General features: G+C 40.1%; 2 protein-coding genes across 3 annotated transcripts in view; both read left to right on the top strand.

The window, feature by feature from the left end:
* The window catches only part of rock1 (Rho-associated, coiled-coil containing protein kinase 1), a 30,290-nt gene extending 23,967 nt beyond the window's left edge, over window positions 1-6,323 (top strand). Inside the window, exons 25-33 of one of the 2 annotated variants that reach the window (XM_085438336.1) lie at window positions 16-104; window positions 209-400; window positions 488-653; window positions 2,312-2,382; window positions 2,477-2,565; window positions 2,684-2,762; window positions 2,892-3,153; window positions 3,662-3,869; window positions 4,140-6,323. In XM_085438336.1, the coding sequence (XP_085294462.1) occupies window positions 16-104; window positions 209-400; window positions 488-653; window positions 2,312-2,382; window positions 2,477-2,565; window positions 2,684-2,762; window positions 2,892-3,153; window positions 3,662-3,869; window positions 4,140-4,191 (1,208 nt within the window). In that variant the 3' untranslated portion in view covers window positions 4,192-6,323. The remainder of the gene's footprint in view (window positions 1-15; window positions 105-208; window positions 401-487; window positions 654-2,311; window positions 2,383-2,476; window positions 2,566-2,683; window positions 2,763-2,891; window positions 3,154-3,661; window positions 3,870-4,139) is intronic. The other variant, XM_085438337.1, reaches the window with a different exon arrangement.
* A 463-nt stretch (window positions 6,324-6,786) lies between these two features.
* On the top strand, window positions 6,787-16,934 carry usp14 (ubiquitin specific peptidase 14 (tRNA-guanine transglycosylase)). The gene is made up of 16 exons (XM_085438339.1): window positions 6,787-7,058; window positions 7,910-8,055; window positions 8,326-8,358; window positions 8,454-8,558; window positions 9,619-9,722; window positions 9,834-9,892; window positions 9,972-10,102; window positions 10,226-10,306; window positions 10,403-10,485; window positions 10,665-10,779; window positions 12,673-12,738; window positions 12,853-12,945; window positions 13,030-13,158; window positions 13,253-13,313; window positions 15,909-16,016; window positions 16,125-16,934. The coding sequence occupies exons 1-16, from the start codon at window positions 7,043-7,045 to the stop codon at window positions 16,268-16,270; spliced, it is 1,476 nt and encodes a 491-aa protein (XP_085294465.1). The 5' UTR covers window positions 6,787-7,042; the 3' UTR covers window positions 16,271-16,934.
* Window positions 16,935-17,158: the final 224 nt, after the last annotated feature.

Genomic DNA, 17,158 nt, shown 5'->3' on the forward strand with positions numbered 1-17,158 from the left:
CCTTGTCTCTCTCAGAATATGTCGCTCAGAAGGAAGAAATTGAAAAATCAATCAAGGCCAACTACGAGAAGATCCTCTACACAGAGCGCACACTGAAGACTCAGGTAAGAGCCTCTTACTTTTCGAGAAGTTACTCCATACTGTTCCTGTAAACAAGTGGAGAGATGCGGCCGATGTGTTCAACTGTTCGGTCTTTTCCATCCGTCAGGCGGTGAACAAACTGGCAGAGATCATGAATCGTAAAGACATGAAGCTGGACCAGAAGAAGAAGGGTAGCACAGCTGATCTGCGGAAAAAGGAGAAGGAAAACCGCAAGCTTCAGCTGGAGCTTAATCAGGAGAAGGAAAAGTTTAACCACATGGCCATCAAATACCAGAAGGAGCTGAGCGAGATGCAGGCGGTACGTGAACGTCTGGTTGCGCTGCGGCCCAGTATGATGATCTGTGGACTATTATTTGGTTTTAACCTTTGACCTTCCTACCACCAGCAATTGGCAGAGGAAAGCACGTATCGCAACGAGTTGCAGATGCAGCTGGACAGCAAGGAGAGCGACATCGAGCAGCTCCGGGAGAAACTGAACGACCTGCAGCAGCGCATGGATAACTCCAGCGTCACCAGCCTGCAGACAGACGAGACGGACAGTAATATCGCAGGTATGTTCCCAGCCCGTCACAGCTGCTGTTGCCTTTATCGATCACAGTGACAGTTAAAAATCAAATAAACTTACACTCGTGAACTTTGATCTGGTGACGAAGTTATGCGGTGTGGGATTTTACTTGGTTGAAAACTTGACTTACTTTGTTTGTGTCAGTTAGCGTAGGTACCACGAGGACTCGATTCCTGAAGTATAACCTTCTGAATATGATTTTTGTTTTGGTTTATTTGACACATTTGACTTTTGTCTCGTCTAAAATAAGTCTCCCTTTCAGGTTTTATTCTTTTAAATGTGTTGTTTTTAGTTCATGAGCCAAAAGATCTGAATCTGTATTTAGAGCATCATGTGAATGATTTTTTTCCAAGCAGTTTAAGTTTAGTACAGTAAGGTGTTAGAAGGCAGGGAAGCAGCTGTACTGACTCACTTAATTCTCTTTCTAATGCATCACCTTCTTAAATGACATCTAACATGTGTATGAATATATGTTGTGCTGGCTGTTTTCATGTTTGTTGGTAGCTGTGGTTAAATCAATCTCTTCTTTATTTCCCTCATGCCCAGTTGGTTCTCCTTGCTCTTCTTATCTTTGTAACTTCCATTCCTTTTCCTCTGTGAGTAACTCGGTGAATCAGCCCCTTTTTGCCCGGCCTGCGTTGCTGCTGTTGTATGTGTGTGTACTGTAGTTGTTTTTTTGTTGTTTTTTTTCCCCTCCACCCAATTTCTCAAGTATTGTTTTGCCAGAGGTGTGACAGCCATATCTGCTGGGAGAATTCAACAGCACTTTTGAAAGAAGCCTGTCAGAGTGTGGGGAGTGAATCAGCTCTAGAGGAGAAAAAAATAATGTAATGACTAACAGTGACGAGATATTACGAGAGAGCGCTGGGAGTGAATTTGCTTAATGTCACGAGGCCGACCTGAGCAGTGAAGCAGCCAAATTAGAACAAAGTTTACTGACACAACACCCGGTGTGAGGTCTGCCGCGTCACTCTCAGCACCTTTTAAATGTCTCCAAACACTGGAACAAACGTGTTCTTCAAACACGCAACACCCTTGTGTCTGTGTCGGCATGCTCACCACAAATCGCTGCTCGTTTGGACACGAAGACCTCCCTCACGACCTCACATGTAGTAGACAAATCCCACTTTTTTGTGGGTTTTTTTTTTTTTTCCCTACTGAACCTGTTTAGATTGTGTTGTTTCAGCTGCATGCACTTGCATTTATGATTTAATTTTTGAATAAAGATAACACACATTTGTTTCTGTGAAAGGAGCGAGTGATCAAGCTAATTGAATTCCAGCTGCACAAATACTACATCAGGATTTTTAACATACTTTTGCAGTCTTACATGCTCTCTTAGCATGCTATAAGAAGGCCTTACTCATACTAATATTCTCTTCTTGCATGGGTGTGTGAAGTTGCAGCCTGGGATAGCTACAGTCTTCTCTTGTCACCTACTCCAGTGCACTTAACCTTAACGCTGGCAAACTCCCGAGGAGTTCACCAGCGTTTTATTTATTTATTCATTTATTTATTGACTTGTTCTTTATTTTTCTCCCCAGTTGAGTTTGGACCTGATTTGCTGCATGGCCTTCATCTAGTGTCTCTAAATACTTGCACAGAATATTTCTTTTCATGTTTTTCTTCTTTGCTGCTTTTCAGAGTCCAGATTGGAGGGTTGGCTGTCTATTCCTAATCGTGCTAACATCAAAAGATACGGATGGAAGAAGCAGGTGTGTGTCGCACGGTTCCTTTGCTCGCTCACATTTTTCATTATGCAGAAAGAGGTTTCACCAACCCTCTCATTTGTCTCTGCAACATTTGCAGTATGTGGTGGTGAGTAGTAAGAAGATTCTGTTCTACAATGACGAGCAGGATAAGGAGCAGTCCAACCCCTCGATGGTACTGGATATCGAGTAAGTGTTTTTCTTTGTGGCATCTTCTTCTTGCTAGCTCGGTCTTCTTGAAAAATGTAGAGAAGAAAAAGTAACAAAGGTTAATGGATTTCTCCTCTTTTTATACCTTCTTGTGTAGCAAACTGTTTCATGTGAGGCCAGTCACGCAAGGAGATGTGTACCGAGCTGAGACTGATGAGATTCCAAGGATTTTCCAGGTAGGCTTTTTTTTGTTGTTGTTTTTTAATGTGCAGTTTTATTTTTATGTTCACATTTCCATGCAGTCATGAATAGAGTTTGCTCAGCCACAGAAACAAGGCCCTGTCTATCTCTCTCTAACTATTCAGATTTTGTATGCTAATGAGGGAGAGTGCAGGAAGGAGGCGGATCTAGAGACAGTCCCTCAGGGCGACAAGACCAACTGTCTCCCACACAAAGGCCACGAGTTCATCCCCACGTTATATCACTTCCCTTCAAACTGCGAGGCCTGTGCCAAGCCTCTGTGGCACGTCTTCAAGCCGCCTCCGGCCCTGGAGTGTCGCCGCTGCCACGTGAAGTGCCACAAGGACCACCTTGACAAAAAGGAGGATGTTATTGCTCCTTGCAAAGGTAAAACACAAATTCTTATCTCTGCAGGCTAAGCTGGTATCACGAGCATTTTAAGACAATAAACAGTCCGTATCTATAAATCCTTGAAGGTGTTTTCTAGTTTATGTACAGGCTCTAAGTTGGAATTCACTGACGAAGCATTTTAGGATACTCAAAGTAAACAGGACAAATTGGTTATTGTTGCAGCTAAACTCAGAGGTTTCTAAGGGAGTTCTTGTTGTTGTTTAATTTCAGTATCAGTCATATAAACATTGTTTATATCCTTGAGGCCTTTTTGTTGAAAGAAAGTATTTTAAAGCGTTGTTTACATCCTTGTTTCGTCCTCCCTTGGCAAATTCCAGCTTATGTTGACACGTCACTGCCACTTGTTCATCAGTGAAATAGTGTGAAACCACTGGCACGATCAGGTTTTGTACCACACATCTGCTAATGTGTAAACAAAGTCATTTGGAGGACTTGGATAGTTCGAGGTCATGTTTTTAAGGCTTGATTGTGTCATCCTGTCCAGTAAACTACGACGTGACCTCTGCCCGGGACATGCTGCTGCTGGCTCTGACCCAAGACGAGCAGAAGAAATGGATCGGCCACCTCGGAAAGAAGATTCCCAAGACCCCGCCGTCGACATTCACAAGAGCCTCGCCGCGGTCCATGTCCACTCGCTCTGGACCCAACCAATCCTTCCGCAAGAACCCTAAAAGCAATACAGGAAAGCTGAGGTAACTTGATAACTTTGAAATAAAACCCATCTCGTCAGACCTTATTTGTATTTATTTATTAACTCAGATTGCGTTTACATATTTTCACTAATGGTGAAATAACTTTAGATAACTAGGATAAAACGTGAGTATTTTTTCTCTTCAGGCAGTCAGTCAGGGTGTGCTGCAGTCAGTAGCCTTTTTTTTTTCTCTCTCTCCTCAAACCCATCTTGTGGGCTGAGATGTGGTCAAGTCAGTCATGTGACCTGCTGTTTGTCTCCTGTGTTGTAGCAGAGCGCAGTCCACCCTCCAAGCAGCAGACACAACATCGAGCACTTGTTGACAGGAACTTCTTCAGAAAGTTGTGTGTGTGTGTGTGTGTGTGTGTGTGTGTGTGTGTGTGTGTGTGTGTGTGTGTGTGTGTGTGTGTGTGTGTGTGTGTGTGTGTGTGTGTGTGTGTGTGTGCGCGTGTGCGCGTTTTTAAAAAACAGACTTTTTTCTATGACTTTAAACTTGTCTATTTATTAATTGTGTTATTGGGTGTTTCAAACTCAAGAGACACTTCCTGGTTGCTTGGTTGACTCTTGGGCTCTGTGCAGTTGGCACTTGGGATTTTCTAATTGGCACTAATGTGTTGTTGGGGTCAGTTACTAACTTCATATTCTTACATGGCAACTCTCATTAGACCAATATTCAGGATTTTTACATTACTGGTCAAACATCATGAAAAGGTGTTATAGTGTCTGTAAGCCAGCTTTTCTGTTTCTGTTGTTAGACTGGGTTACTAACGAAGGTTTTTTATTTTATTTTGAAAAGGCCTTTCTTTTACTGGACACCTGTCTCTGTTCTTCTTTCAGCTAACCGTCTGAACCGTTGGGATTTTTCTCTGGACTCTAAACTTTCCCTTCCTTCCTCATCCTCAAAAATGGAAAGAAACTGTATTGCATAGATAATTCATTAAAAAACAAAAAAAACAAAGCTAAAAAAATATATGTATATTGACAAATAACCAACGCTGGAGAAATTGCAACACACTTCAGACACAAGGCATCGTGGACATTAAAAAAGCAAGGGGAGGGAGTCACTTGACCAACTCAGCAAACTTGCAGCTCTACGTTTTCACCAGAAGATGGCGCACACGTCTTGATCTAAAGATGGACAACAGAGGGAGAGAGGGACTCCTGTCATGTAGACATCCTGTGCTTCATATCATGTGAGAGTTGGAATGGAAACTGGAAGGTAAAAGGGGGTTTTGCTGGGACTGCTGCATGTATGTGTTCAGTTTAAGGTACTGTCATACAGGGATTGCAGATCTGCGGCGAAAGGTTGTGTCTCAGGGGCGGAAAATTGATATCTATTTAGTAATTTCTTTCCCCCACCTGTCGGATAACGTGGGCTTTAATGCAACTATGCTTTTGTTTTGTTTTGGTTTTGTTGTTGTTGGTTTTTTTTTTTTAATGACTGATGCCTTCATCTAACGTCTCTGGCCTTTTTGCCTTTATTCTTATCACTCTGCAAGTCAGTTATATCAGGTTTGGGACAACGTATTGGGACATGAGTATTAGATGTTTTGAGTATTGAGTGAGGAGCATGCAAGATCATCATTTAAATCTATGCATTGTTTTTATTATAATTATTTTTATTGCTCCAAGCCATAAGGAAAATTCCATTGTAATGGTATATAGGAGTCCTAAAACTTTTTTTGTTTATTTGGTACATTGTCTGTAATATATTTTTTTTTTTGTGTATTCAGTGTATTTTTTCTTTGTAATGTATTGCCTTACATTGATTCATAGATAAGTGGTTCAAAAGGAAAACATTAAGTTAACAAATGTAAAACTGCACTGTTTGACTTGACTGTAAATTATTTGTAGAAGACTAAACAGGTGTAGCATTTGGCCCACCTAGTGCCTTACCGTTTGGATATTGATTTTACTGCCATATGTTTTTCTTTCCTTTTTTTTTGTTGTTGTTGAAACAAGACAAATCTGAATTCTTCCATCATTTTTTTTTTAAGAATTTGCCACACGTGTGTGGTTTTATCAGAACTTGCTTTGTCTGGTTTGAATATATATAAAAAATTATATATATAAATAAATATATTAGATTACCTCTTTATGAACACATAGCAATAGAGTTTGTGTAAAAACAAAGTCCCCGTTCTTGGTTCATATCATAAATTTGAGGAGGATGTATCTTAAAAACAAGCCCGTGTCAATGATTGTCCTCGATTGCAAGTCATTTTCTCTAACATGGTAATGTCCCGCTAATGCAAACACCCCCACAGTGTATAATATGAGAGAGACATAAGGATTATGGAATACCTCCACAGTCTTTTTATGTGTAACGTTTTGTTCAGTTAAAAACAAAAAGCACTGGAACTATGATCTACTCGTGTCTTGGATAATTTGCATGGTTAAATTGCATTGGAATCCGCACTGATGGATATGTCAATAAACATATCTCTGTCATTCATTGTATAGTAGTTTTCACTTTAGATGTCATTTATGTTTTTGTATCAGGCCAGCTGGGACAGATTCAAGGACCCCTAAGCACATCTTTATATGCTAATTTAACTCTGCTAATCTTGACACTTTTATTCTCACCAGGTTTATTTTTGGGCCTTTTTCACTTTTATTTTGAACAGGACATCAGAGCACACATGCAGGAAATGTCCTATTGTGGGGTCAAACCCAGGCCTTTGCACAAGGGTTCACCATATTGGTCTTCTGCTTAATCACTAAACTATAGCGGCACAATTAATTGTAGTTTTGTGCTTTTATATTCTAAAAAAAATAAATAAATACTTGGTGTTTTTTAATCATATGGAGTGGAAGGAACAAAGGGGTTCCATCCCCAAAGTTGGTCTATTTACGGTGTCACAGTGAGAGCAGTGCACTCTTTAATGTGAGATAACTATCATTCACTCACACTTGGAAATCCGTGTAGTTACAGCCTTATAAATACTGTAATTAAAGAAGTCTGAATGATCTGGGTGTGTGTATCTCGGATGTTGCTGCAGGCCAGCAGGGCGACTAGCAGATGTCAGAGCGCATCGATAAGTTCCCAGCGTGTTGTTGCAGCGTCATTCTGTTTGAATGAAGTTCAGTCCGAGAACTAGCAACTCTTCATACGCGCCCCAGTGGACCGAAACAGGAAAAATAGCGAGTTGAGGATATTAAAGGTTTCTAAATATGCCGGTGTTTACAGGTAAAGTACTTTTAATACAGCATGATTATCACCAAGGAGAAAATACTTTAAAAACGGGAACCCTTACACGTGTTTTTAGTTTTAAATTACATTAGCATGTTAGCTTAGCTGTGTGTAGCATGATTTGCATTTAGCCTACAACCGTTAGCATGCTATCTTGACAGCATCTTGTTCTTAGACTAGTGGTAGAGTTATTTCAGAAGACACTTTTTTGAAACAGGGAAGCGCACAGAATTGTTACACCACTGTATCCGGCTTGCTGTTTGTTAACGTTATTTACTGAGTACGTGAAAAAGCTGTCCAAGCTAACTGAGCTTCTGCTGCTGTCAGCTAGCTTAGTTACCCAGTTAGCAGGTAATAAGTAAGGTGAGTTAACTAATTATGTAAAGCTACTGATTCTCACCGCAATGTCACCACTTTAATTGTGGTTTTACTCGCTGAAGACATTTCCCTATAAATTTTTTAGCAGAATTGGGAGCACTTGTGCCTTTTACTATAAAGGATAGCATTGCTAACAAAGCTAGCTAAATCATAGTGTACAGTTATACGTCTTTACTCCAACTGCGTCTTGAAGACATGCGATCACTCAGTTTGTTTTCTTTGTGTCAGTGATCTTATACTGATTTCTATAATCGCCAATGAGCGCCTTTATTACGGTTCATAGACATTCAGACTGCTGCATATTTGTTGGCTCCCACTTTGTGTTTATTCACCGACAGTCAGCTTGACTAACCGGGTGCCTTATTCCTTGGAGCACTACCCTGATGCTAAGGAGGTGCTGTGTCATGTCACGGTTTCCCAAACCAGGAACGGCTAATATTTTGACACTGAGTGCTTCTGTTTCTTTTCAGTAAATGTGAAATGGGGCAAAGAGAAGTTTGATGCAGTAGAGCTCAACACTGAGGAACCACCCATGGTGTTCAAGGCGCAGCTCTTTGCCCTGACAGGAGTTCAGCCAGACAGACAGAAGGTCATGGTGAAGGGAGGCACTCTCAAGGTACTAATATAAACATCCAAAATCTAGAAAAGGAGATCCTCAGAGAACCACACCAGTGCATATAGTTCCTTTAATTTAAACATGCTTAGTTTCGGTTCAGTTTCAAGGTTGTGCTATGGCTCTTACAAAAATGAAAGGGACTTTTTGATTAATTATAGGATTGGTTTTGTCTTTTCATTTGTTTTGAAACAAATAAGGTAAAGTTAAAGGTAAGATGAGTAAACCTTATCCATTTTAAGGTTGCTAATCAATGTTTTATCTGAATTCTAGGATGACGAGTGGGGAAATATTAAGCTGAAAAATGTGAGTACCGCATATACCAAGTGGTTCTTTACGGGAGCTTCATCACAAAATTTTCACATAAATTACTGAAATGAATATTTCTCTGCTTTTTGAAGGGAATGACCCTGCTGATGATGGGCTCAGCAGATGCCCTACCTGAGGAGCCTGCAGTCCGACCCATGTTTGTAGAGGACATGACTGAGGAGCAGCTGGCCTCAGCGGTGAGTAATCCTGAAAATTACCACTGTGGGGTGAACAAATATAACAATTACAGCTTTTAGTGTGGATGTGATTGATTGAATTGGGCTTTCATGTACTGAGTATAAAGTATAAAATGGTAAACTAAATGTGCAGAATCATTTAGTTGCTAAAAACTTTTTTTGTGTGTGTGGCTCAGTGAGACATTTGCAAGCTAGGTGTTTTGGTGTAGTAATGAATTTATAATTTATTTACTGAAGAGAAAATATGCAGCAGACTCAAAATACAGTATGAATTACAAACTTCCACATGATAAATACTGGGTAAATGTCTTTAAGATGGAAATGGGCAAACAAAAGACCCGCTTTCTCATTATGAGTTTGTTCATCTGTGGATCCTCGGTTCCTCTCATCAGGGATGTGAGCAGAATTGGCGAGGAAGAGACATGAGGAGAGAGAAGTTGGTGGATAAAACAGAGAGAGAGAGATGCATCCTCTGGAGCCCCATTTTTAAGGAGATTTTATTCAAATCTCATGTTTGGCACAACTGCATCATAGTGCAACTGTATTTTACACTTTCAGATGTAGCAGTGTTCTTTATATTTGTTTATGTTTAGGGCTGCTCTGAATTATATTTACTTATTTATTTAGTACTTCCTAAAAAGGATACACTTGTGCGTCTTTTATTAAAGCTCCTCCAGCAACATGAAGTACTGAGATTGATGTCTTGGTCACAGGCAGGAGGGAAGAACAAATTAAAGAAATGAGCAAAGCCTCTTTAGTGGTTCATAGAGTTTGACGTGTGAACTTATTAACGTTTCTGAAATTGGACGCGCCAAAAGAATTGAAAGGACAGAGTTCAACAAATTTGAGCTTTTAAAAAAAGACAGTTTATGTATCTAGAACAGATCAGATGACCATACTTGATAAAGAAGAAGTGGACTCAATGTGATGTGTTGATTCTGTATTGTCCCTTCTGCACAGTCCCAGATCTACAATGAAACTAAATTTATGTATCCCTTACCTACACGTAGTGTTATACCTTGAGATGAACCAATGCCACTGTGAATGTTGTCATTGTCAGATGGAGCTGCCTTGTGGACTGACGAACTTGGGCAACACCTGCTACATGAACGCCACAGTGCAGTGTCTACGCTCTGTGCCAGAGCTCAAAACTGCACTCAGGAGGTCATTTTTACTGCTATTACTGTTTGTCGGTGACGTGTTCAGATCATTACGAATAATTTCACCACCACTGGTTTTAGTTGCCGTTCACCTCACATCACTCTCCCGCTACAGGTATTCAGGTGCTCTGCGATCTTCAGGAGCAAATGCACCATCTCAGTACATCACAGCAGGTGTGAAGCATGCCAAAAAATAGACATATTAATGTCGTGAATTTACTGATACAAATAAAATGGTTTCTTTGTTTTTTAGCCCTTCGTGATTTATATGAGACTATGGATAAAACCTCGTCCAGCCTCCCTCCCATTATTTTGCTGCAGTTCCTCCATATGGCCTTTCCACAGTTTGCTGAGAAGGGGGATCAGGGGCAGTACCTCCAGCAGGTGGAAAAACTCTTAATTATAGTTCTGCGTTGTTAAATTTGATTAGCCATGTGACGTGTCTTTAACTCAGTCTCATAATGGCAGCAAATTCATGACATTTATTGTGCTTTGTTGTTTATTCAGGATGCCAATGAATGTTGGCTGCAGATGATGAGAGTGCTTCAGCAAAAGCTGGAGTCACTAGAACCAGAGACTACCATGGAGGTAATGCTTAAAACCCCCACCAAATCTATTATTTTGTAATCTAATTATGGCTGTCTCATAAATTCATGAGAAAATTTTGTTATTTTTAATCTTCAGACTGAATCTGAGGGTGGAGCTGCCTCTGCCTCTGCAAAGAAGAACTTCATTGACCAGTATTTTGGTGTAGAATTTGAAACTAGGTATCCTTCTGTCTTTGTCAATCAAATCTTTGTGCACTTTAATACTTGAGAGATATATATATACAAGTATAAGTTTCACTTTAAAAGACTGCACTGTTCTTTCATAGTTGTTGGTAATGAGATAAAATCTAGAGGTGAAACATTAATGAGCCGGGCTTCTTCTTAACTCTACTATTCAGCATGAAATGCACAGAGTCTGAGGAGGAGGAACCAATCAAGGGCAAGGAAAGCCAGCTCCAGCTCAGTTGCTTCATCAACCAAGAAGTGAAATACCTGGCAACAGGACTAAGGCTGGTAAGTATCATGAAAAGGCTGAGGTCTGTGTGCAAAGCATAGATGGTATGAAAGATGCATATAGCCACCTTGAGATCACACAGTGGTTTTGGACTGGACATTTTTAACCTTTAACATTTGTGTTTTGACTATTATGGTTACAGTTAGGAGCTAATGCTAAGCTTGATTCATTCACAAACTGTATGAGTGCAATACACAGGCACATATCAGCTAATTGGGCCTACATAACAAGCCAATAAGACAGACAGTTTATTGAACCCGCAAAGGAAATTACTGTGTTACAACAGCATGAAAACAATAGAACACAATACGATAAAAGCAATGTTGTAAAAGTATTAAAAAGTAGTACCACAAGCTGACAGTGAAGGGCTTATAATGTGAGGTAGTGCAAAATATTTATATGCAACAAAACAAAAACGTGAAGTTATGCTGAGATGGGTGGGGGCTGAGCCTCCCTCCATTTCTCTATGGAAGTCGCTCATCATTGATGTTATGACTCTGATCAGGTTGGGACATTATATTGATTGGAGCTCCCGAATTTTTGTGGACAAATGGAAGAAACCACTGGAAGCACTGGGAGTAACCTGTAAACTGGATGCTAATGGACATAATGTTATAATACTCTAGTGCTGTGCAGTGTTGTTATTTTGGATGTGAACCAGTCTTGTATTTGTTGTGGAAAAAGGTTAAATAAAAGTTGGGAAAAGTGGAAAAACAAAACCAAAACAAAACATGAAGTTAAAGAAAAATAAGACCAACTGCAGATGTCATTAATAAATACCGGTATGTAAACACAAGAAACTGCAGCTGGAAACTATAGTATAGAAATCTGTGTTGAAAAATGTGATTTCTTGCATGCTGACACGTGTGTTTACCTGCCCAGAACAGGAACTGTTATACAGTCTTGTAGAGAATAGTAGGAATGCTTTCCTGAAGTGGTCTTTATGGTAGCGGGGTTGAATCAGTCCAAATGAGAATGGGCTCTGCTGCCTCTGTAGTGGGGAGCTGGTATGGTGGGTTGTCCATGGTGGACAGCAGTTTGTCATTGACCTCCCGTCCTTCACTGACTCAGACACCTGCACATTCTGACCAGCAATGGTTCGAGCCTTGTGAATTAGTTGTTGATCGTGGGGGCATCTCTGGCACTGATGCTGTCCCCCAGCAAAGTACACAACAGCAAAGTAAATGACACTCACTACCACAGGATGGTAGAAGATCTCCAGCATTTTGCTACACATACTAAAGAACCTGAGTTTCCTCAGAAAGTAGCGTCTGCTCACCCCCTTTCGCACAGCATCACTTTTGGTTCTTAAGTCTAGTCTGCCATTCAAGTGAACACCCTAGTGCCTGTAGTAGTCCACTGTTTCAGCCTCCTCACACATGATGGTAATGGGCTTAGTCACAGTTCTTTTTTTCACATTGGAAATCAACCAGCATCTCTTTTGTCTTGCTCATGTCCACAAAGAGGTGATATCTACCAGACCACTCCATAAAACTCCTCAACAGCTCCCTTTACTCCCACTCCTGGCCATCCTCAATACACCCAACCCCTGCAGTGTCATTAGAGGACCTCTGCAGGGGGAAGGACTCACAGTTATGCTTCTAGCAGATGCTGATCCACTTCAGCTGTTTGGGCCAGGACGCCTGTCAATCAGCATGGGTTACAACATGGATGAGTTGGTCCAATCGTACTTCATCAGAAGGAAAAACCGCACAAACTTGGAAGATTTGTGCAAAATGAAATGGCTTGCAGTGGACAGGTGCAAGGATACTGGTGGTTACACGCTCGTGTAGTAAAGAGGATATGTTCTATCACAAGACATGATAAGACAGCTGATCAAGTTGGTTTTTTTTGTTTTGTTTTTTTAAATTCTGATTTTTCTGCCCCAACAGAGACTGCAGGAAGAAATCACAAAAATGTCTCCGACCCTGAACAGAAATGCGCTGTATATAAAATCCGTAAGTCCTCTTTTCGCTCTTATATTCCTTTTTGTCATTTGAAACTGCCTGCAGGACTGTGTGAATGTAGGACTTGAGTATGACATTCATTTCGGTTTTCTTTCCTCCTGTTAGTCAAAACTTAGCCGCCTGCCTGCTTACTTGACTGTTCAGATGGTCAGGTTTTTCTACAAAGAGAAGGAGTCTGTCAATGCAAAAGTTCTAAAGGTTTGTCTTCAGCTGCAGTTCTTTCTTACAGTGCTCACAGTAGCTGAGGATCTAAAGTCTCAGAATTTGTGTATATTTTTTTAGGATGTCAAGTTCCCGCTCATGTTGGATGTTTATGAGCTGTGCACTGCCGAGCTGCAGGAAAAGATGTTACCAATCAGGTCAAAGTTTAAGGAGGTCGAGGACAAGAAGCTAGAGAAACAGCAGCAAAAGGTAAAGCAGATCAGCTCGCCATGACATTTACACACATTTAGGAGTAGATGAACTCCTATTTAAAGCATAAACTCTATTTGATTTTCTTTTCTAGTTGATAAAGAAGGCAGAAGCAGCAAAAGAAGTGAAATATGAGCCTTTCTCGTTCTCAGAGGGTATGTACCTGTGACAGTAGTGCAGGAAATGTTACATGAGTAGAAAAAATACATTTACAATATAAGTTAAAGAAATCAGGTGTTGGAAGTAGATGAGGAAAAAAATGTAAATGCACTACAAATTCACCTGCCTTACCGGACAAAGTCTCGAGTCATCACCCCTGTTTCCAAGGAGCCAGGCTGAGCAGCAGTTCTCCAGGCTTTCTGAAGGTCTTTTATCCTGGCTGCTTTTTCACTCAATTTACACATAGAAAGAAGGACATTCAGTACAGGACTTTTACTTTTATTTATTTTACTTTTTTTGTAAGACTGACTTATGAATCATTCGAGCATAAAAAAGGTGCCTAACTCATGTGATGAACTAGTATTGTCAACTAAGCAAAGTTCACTTGAATCTGCAAAAAATGCCAAAGATAACATTTTGACAGGTATAAAATAGTATTTTTGCACCAACAGGGCGTCCTGTAAAAAACAAAAAAATAGAAAACTGGACAAATGCATGACAAACATGGCAAGCTTCAAAACACGATCTATCGTCTGGAAAGGGTCTGATAGCTTTGTCGCTATGGCGGTGAAAAATACAGTGCAACACTATCAGTAGGGCTGGGTATCGTCACTGATTTCTATAACGCGATCTGATTCACAGGGCCCCAACTGGATTTGATCTCCTCTTCGATTCGATTCAATTTAGACTCAGACAGAAATATTATAATAATAATCATTAATCAGTACATATCTATATATATCTATATATAGATATATATATCTATATATAGATATATCTAGATATATGTGTGCTGTTTGGTCCAGATCGGAACATGTATGACAGAATGAGAGGCAATAAGATTTTCATGGCGAGTCATCGAAATTCGCCATGGTGTCACGGCCTCATAGTATTGTGAAAACTCAAAAGCTCCGCAATTTAACATGGCACAAGGGTGTAGTTGACACTGTCCAAATTTCAAGTTTATAGGACCAAATCCCAAGGAGGAGTTCGTTAAAGTACAAGGCATGGAAACGGTAAAATCAGACCCAAAATCTCACCTTCAATCCAAAATGGCGGACTTCCTGTTGGGTTTAGGACATTGCCATAATATATATATATATATATATATATATATATATATATATATATAGATATAGATATAGATATAGATAGATAGATAGATAGATAGATAGATAGATATTTTATCCTATAGGCTATAAATAGAAAGCTGACACTTCTGAGACTTCAGCAGAGATGTGAGCATCAAGCAGATGCCTTTGTGTCAAAGTAACTGAGGATAAAACGCAAAAAAAAACATGAAGAAAATTTTTCTGGTTTTTATAGCAGTTAACCTTAAAAATATTCTGCAGAAGAAAACCATGAATCAACGTATGAACATTACCTGATGCTGCTGAAGTGAAGCAGAGCAAAGTTACAGAGGTTTTATTAGAGGCACTGCTAAGCATTTTGCAATTTGGCAAAATTTGTAAAAGTTTACACTTCTTCTGTATTGAACAGCAGAAATTAGGCTCTCTTGTCAGGTCCTTTTTTTTTTTTTTTTTTTTTTAAGGCAAAAAACAGCAGGCGAAAATACTGTACACAATGGTGAACTGCTATATAATAAGCAAGCAAATAATGCAGAAAACAGATTGTTTTTATGGTAAACTGGTCTTTCTGAGAGAAAGAACTGTACAGGAAGTGTGGCTTTTTTTTAAAAATGTATTTATTTTATTGTGGTGGAAGCAAAATGGCAAAAGTAAGAGGGAATTCATGACAGCGTTTTCTAAACGTGAAGTGTAGTTTTGATCTTCTTGCTGCTGGTTCAGTGAATTTTGGTCTGAGAGCAACGAAACCTGCAGCTTCAGGATCTGTGATACGTCAGCTTTCAACACCCGGGATGTCGGCATACGTGCCATCGGGGTGGATCCGTGCTCTGTGTTTACATATTTTTGCAGACACCATTTACCTGCTCTTTAATCGTTTGCTGTTTTAGCTGTTTGGCGGTTGTTGAAATGGTTTCGTGAGCTTTAACCTGAGATTCTGGCTTTTCTGGCAAAATACATTTATTTTTAAAAATGGATTTCATAAGTCGATATTTCATTATTCAAACTAAAATCAATTTGAATCAGGGAAATCAATTAGTTTTAAACCCACCCCTAACTATCAGTCATGGATCGCCCTCCCCGGAGTCCAGACCTCAACATTATTGAAGCAGTGTAGAATCATTTTGACAGAGAATCGAACAAAAGACAGCCAAGATCGAAAGAAGAGGTGTAAATGTCCTTCAAGAAACCTGGAAAACTATCCCTAAAGACTCTTTAAAGAAATTACAATAGAGCTCCAAAGACAGGTCAGGCTGTCCAAGAATAAAGGTGGTCATACCAAATATTTCAAGCTTGTTTGAATGGTACAAACTCTGTTTTTCCACGTTTAAATAAATTGCTGGACCCGTCTTTCATTTTCCTGTCAAAACAAACGCGGTTATGTTTTTTTGTCATGAAATCTTTGGAGTGAAATTTGAGTATGCTTTTTTTTTTTTTCCTCTGTGTGGATATTTTTCTTTTGCTCACGAGTCAGAATTAAAGGTACGGCACGTTTTCTTCTTGTAGACCTTGGTTCCAACAACAGTGGCTACTACGACCTGCAGGCTGTGCTGACGCACCAAGGCCGCTCAAGCTCCTCAGGCCACTATGTGGGATGGGTCAAAAGGAAAGAAGGTAATCGCATTTGTGTGACAGTAATCGGCACGCACCTGACATCAGTCAGTCCCAATTTATACTGTGCAAGTGCTTCATGTGTCGTGTCTTCCGGTGTCGTTCTGACAGATGAGTGGGTCAAGTTTGACGATGACAAGGTGAGTGTGGTGTCTCCAGAGGATATCCTGCGACTGTCAGGTGGCGGAGACTGGCATATAGCGTATGTTCTACTGTATGGCCCCCGGCGGCTGGACATACTTGGAGAGGAACAATAGCTGTGGCAGACTTCTCAGAAGACAAAGACAACATCCAATATACACACAAATTGCCATTTCAAAGCACTGTCTGCATAGATGTGCAATAAAACTGGTGTCTTTAAAGATTTGAATACCTTAATTTTTTTGTTTTCTTTTGTAACCAACACAGATGCTTGTAAACAAATTCTGTCAAATGGTGTTAAATATTCAACCACAGTGGGCTTTGAAAATGGAGAGATGATGAGAGGCAATCTCTGGACTGGATCCTCAAGAGGTTTTTGAGTCTAGCGCTGCAGTTTCATTAAATGTTTTATACACATTGTATATTTTTTAAAGCCTTTGATGAGGTGCTCATATCATTAAAGCAAAATGTTTCTCTCTAGTCATTTAATCTTGTACAGAAATGCCTAGCCAAGCTGTCTCTGACGTATTACAAAACACTGTAAAGACTTGCCCTTGTTCACCTGTTGGCCCCCTCGGGGTAATCTGGGTTCAATCTCAGGTCTTTTAAGTGCTTGGCTCACATCATCTCCTGTAATTGTTCTGAAATGTATTGACAGATGAGGTTCTTTCTGCCAAATCTTCACTAATGCGCTTTTCAGGGAGGTGTGTGGGGAAACTGTTCAGAACATGTTGCCCTTGTGGTGAACTGTGTGCGGTTTAATAAAGGCTTGAGATTCAACCGTGATGGTTTGCTCAATAAGCTTTTGAACGTCATTCTTGCTGATGCGGATCTCAGACTTTAATCTATACCTTTACAAAAAGAAAAAAAATGCTGTGCTTGACCATGTTTCTCCGTGCAGCTTTCCCGATCGCCCTGCCACAGTCTGTAAGGCCTGAACGTCAACTCTCTGTAATAACTTAATTGACTGAACTCGTTTCATAGGTGGTGAAAATAAAGTGTTA

Source organism: Copadichromis virginalis, linkage group LG18 (genome assembly GCF_057382275.1).
Source record: "Copadichromis virginalis isolate Kocher_CV1m ecotype Utaka linkage group LG18, C_Virginalis_male_GT1.1, whole genome shotgun sequence".
NCBI lineage: Eukaryota > Metazoa > Chordata > Actinopteri > Cichliformes > Cichlidae > Copadichromis > Copadichromis virginalis.

Excerpts from the sequence above, each read along its gene's own strand:
- usp14 (XM_085438339.1), top strand. Across the intron at positions 10,780-12,672 it reads TGGCAACAGGACTAAGGCTG|AGACTGCAGGAAGAAATCAC; the intron begins GTAAGTATCATG and ends CTGCCCCAACAG. Across the intron at positions 12,946-13,029 it reads TCAATGCAAAAGTTCTAAAG|GATGTCAAGTTCCCGCTCAT; the intron begins GTTTGTCTTCAG and ends ATATTTTTTTAG.